The sequence below is a fragment of the Sebastes fasciatus genome, chromosome 23, assembly GCF_043250625.1.
Source record: "Sebastes fasciatus isolate fSebFas1 chromosome 23, fSebFas1.pri, whole genome shotgun sequence".
NCBI classification, from domain to species: domain Eukaryota; kingdom Metazoa; phylum Chordata; class Actinopteri; order Perciformes; family Sebastidae; genus Sebastes; species Sebastes fasciatus.
The window spans coordinates 7318439-7328033 of NC_133817.1; the positions used below are offsets into that span (position 1 = coordinate 7318439).

Sequence of the window (9595 nt, forward strand, 5' to 3'; positions counted from 1 at the left end):
ACAGCTGTTGTTGCCTGTTGGGCTGCAGTTTGCCATGTTATGATTTCAGCATATTTTTTATGCTAAATGCAGTACCTGTGAGGGTTTCTGGACAATATTTGTCATTTTTTTGTGTTGTTAATTGATTTCCAATAATAAATATATACATAAATTTGCATAAAGCAAGCATATTTGTCCACTCCCATGTTGATAAGAGTATTAAATACTTGACAAATCTCCCTTTAAGGTACATTTTGAACAGATAAAAAAATGTGCGAATAATTTATAATTACTCGCTATTAAATATTTTAATCAATTGACAGCCCTAATTATAACTATAATTATTATTATTTGTTGATTGTAATTAGTCTTAATATTCTGAATCTGTAAAGTAACTGATGTTAAAGTGCATATATACAGTGCAAGTATAAAGTAGCATAAAATGGAAATACTCAAGCAAAGTACCTCAAAATTGTATTTAGTAAATACTTAGTTACTGATACACACAAAACAATATTATACTAGTACTACACCACAAAATAATCCACTACTAAAGCACCACACCACACCACACCACACCACACCACACCACACCAGTACCGTGTTATTTCAATGGAGGGGTGTTATGAAAACACATGGCAACCAGAAAATGTTAGATTTTAACGGTAGTGAGACAACCTTACCAACACATAACAGATGTAACTCACACTTTGTCTTTTATTGACTTCTCTACTTCATGGTTTGTTTTTTGTTGGTTTTCATTATCTTTCATCATCATTTGATATTGCAATATATTGTTATCAATTGTTCTTTATTTGTTTGTTTGATTGATTTACTGACACAACAAATTATTTTCTTTTTAAATATCTATATATTGTAATTTGCTTAATGAATTGTATATATGTATATATATGTTTTTATTTTTTATTTTTTTTAAATGTATTATTGAATTGGCGCTTTGGCAATATTGTTCACCTGACAGTTATGCCAATAAAGCATATTGAATTGAATTGAATTGAATTGAGAGCAGAAACCGGTGGTCATCGGTGTGTCCAGGTCTACTAACACCTCACCTGTCAATGTTGAATCCAACCGTCACCATCAGTCTATCACACATATTTACTACTTAAAGGATACATACCTTTGTTTTTTGTAATGTTCAAATGTATTAATAAAGGAGTGTGTGTTGAATAACATGGGATTTATTGTTTTTGTTGTTTTTTTTTACCGTGGTATCGAATTGGTATCGAGAATCGTGTAAATTCACTGGTATTGGTATCGACTATACAATAAGAGTAATACACCACAAAATAATCCACTACTACAGCACCACACTACACCATTACCGTGTTATCTCAATGGGGGGGGGGTTTGAAAACACTGGCAACCAGAAAACGTTAGATTTTAACGGTAGTGAGAGCAGAAACCGGTGGTCATTTGTGTGTACTAACACCTCACCTGTCACATATGTAATCCAACCATCATCATCATCAGTCCATCACACCTGACAGACCCTCCAGCGTCACAGAAAACCTCAGGGTCACACATTTCACTGTAACACCGGTAAAACACCGGAGCTGCTACCGTCCGCAGCCCGGTGACGGTGGTCGTTACACACACACACACACACACACACACACACACACACACAAGGGCAGACCCTCTGGTTGACCAGCACCAGGTTTAACCGTTGGTCAACCGTTGGTCGACCGTTGGTCAGCCGTTGGTCGACCGTTGATCAACCGTTGGTTAGCAGCCCTCTGCTAACTCAGCTCCGCTGCTCGTCTGCTCGGTAACCGGTAACCCGGTGTTAATGATGAGCACGTTAGTAGCCTCTCTTAACGTGAAATCACCGTAACGTCACTGTAACCTCAACCCCGTTGCGTCAGATTAACACGAGACAACACACACACACATTCACATTCACACGGTATCAGTTACCAACTTTCTACTAATCTCAACGACGTCTGTCTGTCTTGCGCGAGCTCTAACCGGCGATAATTAGCTAGTACACGCGCTCACACACGCGCACACACACACACACACACACACACACACAGGTATGTACCAACACACACACACACATACACACTCGCCGGGTCGGGATCCGGTCTTACCTCCCTCCTGGTCCGGTTGGAGACAGGCCGGGATGTTCTTCTTCCAGCCGGGCATGATGCACCTCAGGGCGGATAGGGAGTCCAGGGCGGCCCGCTAGCAGACACACACCACCAGCAGCGGGAGCAGCAACATGGCTAGTTAGCTTTAGCTTACACTACATAGATATCCACCTCTCTCCCTCTCTCTACCTCTCTCTCTCTAACCCCTCTCTCACTCTCTCTACCCCTCTCTCTCTCTCTACCCCTCTCTCTCTCTCTCTCTCTCTCTCTCTCTCTCTTCTTCTTATCTTTGTCTATGTCTCTCGACCCCCTCCCCTTCCCGTAACTCTACCCCCGGAGCCTCGTTCTGCTCTCTGAGGAGTGGGAGAGCGACCTAGAGTAGTAAGAGAGAGAGAGAGAGAGAGAGGGTGACGTGATGACCGTGGAGGAGCCCGCGAGGAGGCAGACGGGGTTCTATTCGAACGTTAGAACCTCAGAATTCCATTGCTTCGCTTCTCGACACATTCCAGAATGTTGCTATTTTTTTGCAGCCATTTAAAAGTGTTTTGTCCGGCAAAGCACCAGCACACCAGCAGTGAGCACGCGCCTCCCGCCTTCATTCATTCATAGCAGAAAGAGAGAGAGAGTGTGTGTGTGTGGTGGTAGAGAGACATGATAAAGCTCCCGTCAGCTAAAAGAAGCTTCCCTAACAGCCCATACAAGATGAAGATTTATGGATTCATTTAAAAGTGTTCAAACAATGACACTGACACAGATAAATCTATGGAGCTTTAAAAAATACTTAGTCATAGTTTAACCCCTTCTGTGACCGAGCACTCTGTAGCCTCATCATAAGGCTTGCATCATAAAAATATATATCTAAACCAAGATGGTATACGTAAATGATGTGTCTGTGCTGAACCAAAATTTTAAGTAAGGGATTATGTACAGCAAGCCAACCCTTCAGGGAGATTATTTCGCAGCAACGACCTGCTATGACTGTACATTACCCTGCTTATTACACGACTTACTTAAGACGTCAATAATTTGACACAAAAATGGTCCTCCAGGATCCGAAATCAGAACTCCGCCCATACCAACGGTCTGCTATACATAGCAACGGTCTGTTATAAAGAAATAACAGACCATAGAACACCTTATTTGACCAATCAGAATTGAGTATTCAACAAAGCCGTGTAATAAAATGTGTTAACTACGGCTGTCAACTGGTTAAAATAGTTAATCGTGATTAATCACACATTTTTTTATCTGTTCAAAATGTACCTTAAAGGGAGATTTTTCACTCCACAAAACACACACTCTCTTTTAATTCCTGATTATATTTGTTTTAGGGCTGTCAATCCATAAAAAATGTAATTGCAATTAATCGCATGATTGTTCATAGTTCATCGTGATTAATCCCATATTTTCTATCTGTTGAAAATGTACCTTAATGGGAGCTTTGTCAAGTATTTCATACTCTTATCAACATGGGAGTGGGCAAATATGCTGCTTTATGCAAATGTATGTATATATTTATTATTGGAAATCAATTAACAACACAAAACAATGACAAATATTGTCCAGAAACCCTCACAGGTACTGCATTTAGCATAGAAAATATGCTCAAATCATAACATGGCAAACTGCAGCCCAACAGGCAACAACAGCTGTCAGTGTGTCAGTGTGCTGACTTGACTATGACTTGCCCCAAACTGCATGTGATTTTCATAAACACAGCATGTCTGTAAAGGAGAGACTTGTGGGTACCCAGAGAACCCATTTTCATTCACATATCTGGAGGTCAGAGGTCAAGGGACCCTTTTGAAAATGGACATGACAGTTTTTCCTCACCAAAATCTAGAGTAGGTTTGGAAAGTGGACAGCTAGTTAGCTTAGTTTATCATTAAAAGGCTTGAAACAGCAAGCCTACCAGCACCTTTAAACCTCGCTAATTACCCAGGATGTGAAGCCGCAGGGTGTCCAGCTGTTTTAATGTAGCTCAGTATTAACAGTATTTACACACATGCAGATATTTATGTGCCCTCTAGCAATTCATATTCCTGTGTTTTCATTTATCAAAAGACCAGGTTATTAAAAAATATATATATAATTTTTTTCTCTGTTAACTTGTATCCAATTTTGTTGAATGTCATCTTTAGCTCACTAAAATAAGCTACAATCAAACTTATTGGTGTTTGTTTTGTGGCCTCCAAAGAGCTATAAATGCACATTTTAAAAAGTAAACAGTGATGTCTAATATTAATAGTTTTGACCTCCCTTAGCGCCACAGTTTCTCACAGTAACCTTATCATGATATATTGGTTAAGGTTGAGAAACAATACTTTAGAAACATTGGCAATAAAAGGTAGTTTTCTATTAAACTATTCATAATGAGTACACAAACATATACAAATGCAGAGACACTAATGATCCCACGGCTATTCTCATACTAAAAAACATGTTGTTCAGCTCCAGCTGTGACAAACATACAAAATATATTATAAAGACGCCTTTCAGATTCTGTTAATTAACAATCTGCTGAGTGTTGTGTTACAGTAGTGACCCTGCAGACATATTAACCTGGAAACCACACACACACACACATTTAGAGGTATTTGAAGTCTGTCTCCTGTCCTGACTCGTCTCGGAGGAATTCCCCCCCCCAACTCCACCCGGCTTTGGATAAAAGGGGCATTCTGCCAAATTTCAGCCTTTAATGTTTCCAGTCAAAGTAGAGAAGAAAGCAGTGGAGGTGATGACACATCACTGACATTACAGAATAACTATACAGTATATGATTACTGTGTCAGGCTGCTGCACCTTTGACCTTTTTGGTACTGATTCTGATCCAGGAAAATGCACTAGTCACATGTCTTCTCATGTCTTCTTTCAGGCTAGTGGACAGAACACATCAAAAATACACATTTAGGTGTTTATTTTACTACTTTGTCTGTTTGCATCTGTAGATTTTCCTAAATTCACCAAAAGTTACCGTTAGATAATGCCTCATTTGCATATTTAAACATAATATTTCAGAAAACTTACTTAATGTCAGTAATCAAATGGGGAAGTTTCATCGTGATATCTATCAGTTATTTTTTTTACCCTATTCACCTGTAGTGTCTTCAAAATGTATGAAATTTTACAATCCATATCTTTAAAATTGGTTTTTCTCAGACTCCGAGCCAGAAATCTCCACTTCACTTGCACTTACATAAACCAAACTTTCCAGTTTCATTCCTTTCTTTATTCTGAAGGTTTTTACAGAGGGGTTTGTTCATATATCATTCATAGCCTGATTTATACAAAATTATATTCCCAAAAACATGGCAAAAATCGATTTTTAATGGCTGTTGACAGTATTTTCTGATTTATAAAATGTGATAAAAAGAGATATCCAAAATCCCCCGTGCAAAAACCTTTGACTCTAATATGTCAACAAGAATTTTGAACCTGGCTTTATCCAATGTTCAGTTTTTTGTTCTGAAAATGTATGAAAAATAGCACATATTTCATAAGATAATGCCTCATTTGCAAATTAAACATAACATTTCAAAAAACTTGTTATACAAAAATGAATTGTCTCAATGTCAGTAATCAACTGGGGGAGTGAAATGTTTTATCCTATTCACATGTAGTGTCTTCAAAATGTATGAAATTTTACAATCCATATCTTTGAAATGAGTGGGTGGAGGAGGAGGGGAGGAGGAGGAAGAGGAGGAGGCGGTGGCGGCAGTGAAGTGGAAGGATGAGTCTCTGCAGGCTACAAGACAAAAAGCAGAGAGACTGACCTCAATATGGAGACAAACAGACATCATGTGATCCTGCAGCCAGTTAGACTGAACTCATAGCAGTTAATCATCATTATTAATTATTAAATTAAAATCAAGTTATTGTCAATAATTGTTAATTTATTTAATTATTTGTTTGTTTGTTTGTTTTGAAAGAAAGAAAGAAAGAAAGAAAGAAAGAAAGAAATTGCAGTGCAGGTTAATCTGAAAATAAATAAATATGCACAGAAACAGAAAAAAAAGTATTTATCTGACAAATTACTTATTTTTCTATTCATATATTTTGATATTTAATTATTTCCCATTTTATTCTTTCTGTTTTTATTTATTTATTTATTGATTGATTTATTGATTTATTTATTATAATGGCAGGGCAACTTTAGTCCTCCATAACTTTGCAGATTCAGATTAATAATAATACAAAATATAAATCAACTAATAAGTTATGATATATCATTAAAGATTAAGCTAACCAGCAGTATATAAAGTAATTAAAATTAATTTGTACTCCACCAAATGTATTATTAACATGTATTTATTTATTTGATAAAATACTTTTTTTTCTCCAAACTATTTCTAATATAATAATATAAAACAAATAATATATAATATAATATAAATTATTCTGCATAATGAGTACTTTTACTTTTGGTACTTTAAGTATATTTTGATGCTAATACTTTTGCACTTTTACTTAAGTAAGATATTGAATGCAGGACTTTTATTTGTAACAGAGTATTTCTACACTTGTTGTTACTACTTTTATTTAAGTGAAAGATCTGAATCAGCAGAGCCACAAAAAGGTAAAAACTTCAGTTTATAAATGAACATGTTGGGACGAGTTTGTCCACTTGTACTCTTTGTGAACTCTTATCAATAGTTTCAGTGACTGCAGCTTCGTCTGATCACAGCTGTTCTTCTTCGTTAACATCAGTTATAACCTTCATCTATAACAGTTTATATCAAACATACACACCCATATGTGATACTGTTGCATGTGCTGCTCTTTCCATCAGATGTAAAACCTGCTGCAGGGATTTACTCCCAGTTGGTGCTCCAGTTCATCCCAGATGTGTTGGATGAGGTTGAGGTCAGGACCAGTCAAATTCTTCCACAACAAACTGGGAAAACTATTTCTTTATGGAGCTGGAGGCATCGTCATGTTGAAACAGGACAAGGAGCGTCCTAAAGCTGTCTGAAATATCATTGTTTATTACACGGCTGTGTTGAATACTTGATTCTGATTGGTCAATTACGGCGTTCTGTGGTCTGTTATTTCTGTATAACAGACCGTTACTATGTATAACAGACCGTTGCTATGGGCACAGTTCTGATGTCGGACTCTGGTGGACCGTTTTTGTGTCAAATTATTGATTTCTTCAGTAAGTAGCCGTGTAATAAGCGGGATAATGTACAGCTAGCGGGTCATTGTTGTGAAAGAAACTCCTTCAGGGCGATGCTCGCTGTACATTATCCCTTACATATATAACAACCTACTTTCAAATAAAAATTCACCACTTTCATTGACATTACCATCATTATTTTCATCCTCCTACTCATCATGGGTTCATCATGAAAACCAGCATATAATAGACTGGAATAGATCTTTATTCATCACACCTTCATCATATATTTTATTATCATCATCATCATCATCATCATTATCATCATCATCATCACAATCATTATCATGATCATTTCCTGCGAGACATCTGAAAAGTGTTTGAGATGCAGCTGGAGCCTCATTTCATAGATTACTGTCAAACGCTGTCAATGCATTAAAACACACATACACACACATACACACACACACACACACACACACACACACACACAAACACATAAATCACAGCGTGCATATGTCAGTGGCTGCATTATGTGTCAACAAAGAGAGAGAGAGCGCCTGGGGGTTTGTAAACATCCCACTCAACTGATCTGTGACTCATCACACACACACACACACACACACACCGAATGCATTCAACCAGCATGAATAAACAACTACAACATCCTGAATATCCCGAATCTGTGCGAGTATGAAATGACTGTGTGGGTGCAGCTTTAATTTTAATATTAAGCAGCTCTAAATACACACACAGAGAGCTGCATCTGATTCAGCCTCTCTCTCTCTCTTTAATTCATCCAGTAAACAGGAAGTAGATCTCATTGAGGAGGGTTTTGAATAGACACACCTGCTGCAGGTGATTCATCCGGAGGAGATGATAAAATCAACCATGAAGTGATCTAAAGTGCTTCAGAGAGCATCAGACGACGACGGGCTCGCCCTCAATCTGAGCACACAGTCACATGAAGAAGGTCACTTTAAAGCCTCTCTGGTTGTTTCCTAAAGTCATTTATGGACGGAGATAATTGAGTAGAAAGAGGAAGGGAGGTCGGACATTTTGGTGCAAATAGTGAGAAAGCTTTTGACTTTAGAGAGGAGCTCAGGTTTCCAGTGTACGACGGAGTATTAGGGCCACATTGAGGGAAAAAAAATTAGGTCATAATATGAGAATAAAGTCAGAGGTTTACGAGAAACACTGAATTTGTCAGCAAAAAAGAAGCCTATTAAGTATTTATGATTGTTAAAATTAAAAGAATACATAATACAGGCAGAGATTTGCATTAAATGTTCCTAAATAACAGGAAAACTCTGCAAATTGCAACTCTCTGATGCAATATTCACAAATATTCTTCTTAAATCGCTCGTTTTACTCAAACTTCCCATTGCATTCACTATTAGGGTTAACTGTTATTGATATGCATTGAATATAATAGGAAATATCTATAAAATACAGTGAGTCACTTAGTCAGTTTACTCAATGATAGAAAAGGTGATGACCCGCTGTTTTAGACGGTTCTGTTGTTGTAACGCTGAAAATATCTCTGAGTTCTGAACCTCCTCTTCTGAAAGTCTTTGTTTAGCTTCGCTCCGAGCAGAATGATCCTCAAGGTCAACTTCAAGAGGAGAGAAGAGTCTGTTAAAGAAGCTCTGTTCATTTAAAAGACATTAAGGAACAGATTAAACTCCAGATAAACATGTGCAGACTTCCATAGATTTACCTGTCATTTCCAAAAGAAATGTTATAATAAAGCAGTCACTGCAAGTATACTTACAGCTGCATGAGACAGCTTCACCGTTATGTTTTGTCTATGTGGAGAAGGTGACGGTTATTGTGATGGCAGCTGGATTAATGTGGCAACTAACAGTTATTATCATAATCAATTTACCTGCTGCTTATTTTTTTTATCAATTAATTGCTTTTGTCTATAGAATAATGCTTTTAAAAGACTTGGAAATAAGCACATCTGGCTGTTGAATGTTTTTTTTTATACCTTATAATTCTGTAATTTGCTCTTTGTCTTCATTTTAAATTGTTTGTTTCATGTGTGCAACCGTGTAACTGTGCCGCTGCCTATCTTGGCCAGGACGCTCTTAAAAAAAGAGATTTTAAATCTCAATGAGTCTTTACTCCTAAAGGTTAAATAAATGTTAAATAAAATATCAGAAAATAGTAAAAATGTCCATCATAATATCACAAAGTAGTTTAGTCATTTCAGTGCAGGAGAGTCCTCCACTATTCAAACAAATTTAAAAAATGACATTATTACTCATCAAAAGCAAAATAAAACAACAAATGAACAAAGAATATTAACTCACAAGCAAACATAACCAGTAGTAAGAGAAAATAAATAAGAGAAAAAGAAACAAAAAATAAGTCCAGA

General features: G+C 37.0%; 1 protein-coding gene across 4 annotated transcripts in view; it reads right to left on the reverse strand.

Annotated features, from left to right (window-relative positions):
• Positions 1–9595, reverse strand: part of grip1 (glutamate receptor interacting protein 1) — a 239011-nt gene that overhangs the window by 64744 nt on the left and 164672 nt on the right. Inside the window, exon 2 of one of the 4 annotated variants that reach the window (XM_074625897.1) lies at positions 2097–2358. In XM_074625897.1, the coding sequence (XP_074481998.1) occupies positions 2097–2151 (55 nt within the window). In that variant the 5' untranslated portion in view covers positions 2152–2358. Of the gene's footprint in view, positions 1–2096; positions 2474–9595 lie in introns of those variants that run through there. The other 3 variants (XM_074625901.1, XM_074625896.1, XM_074625899.1) reach the window with 3 other exon arrangements.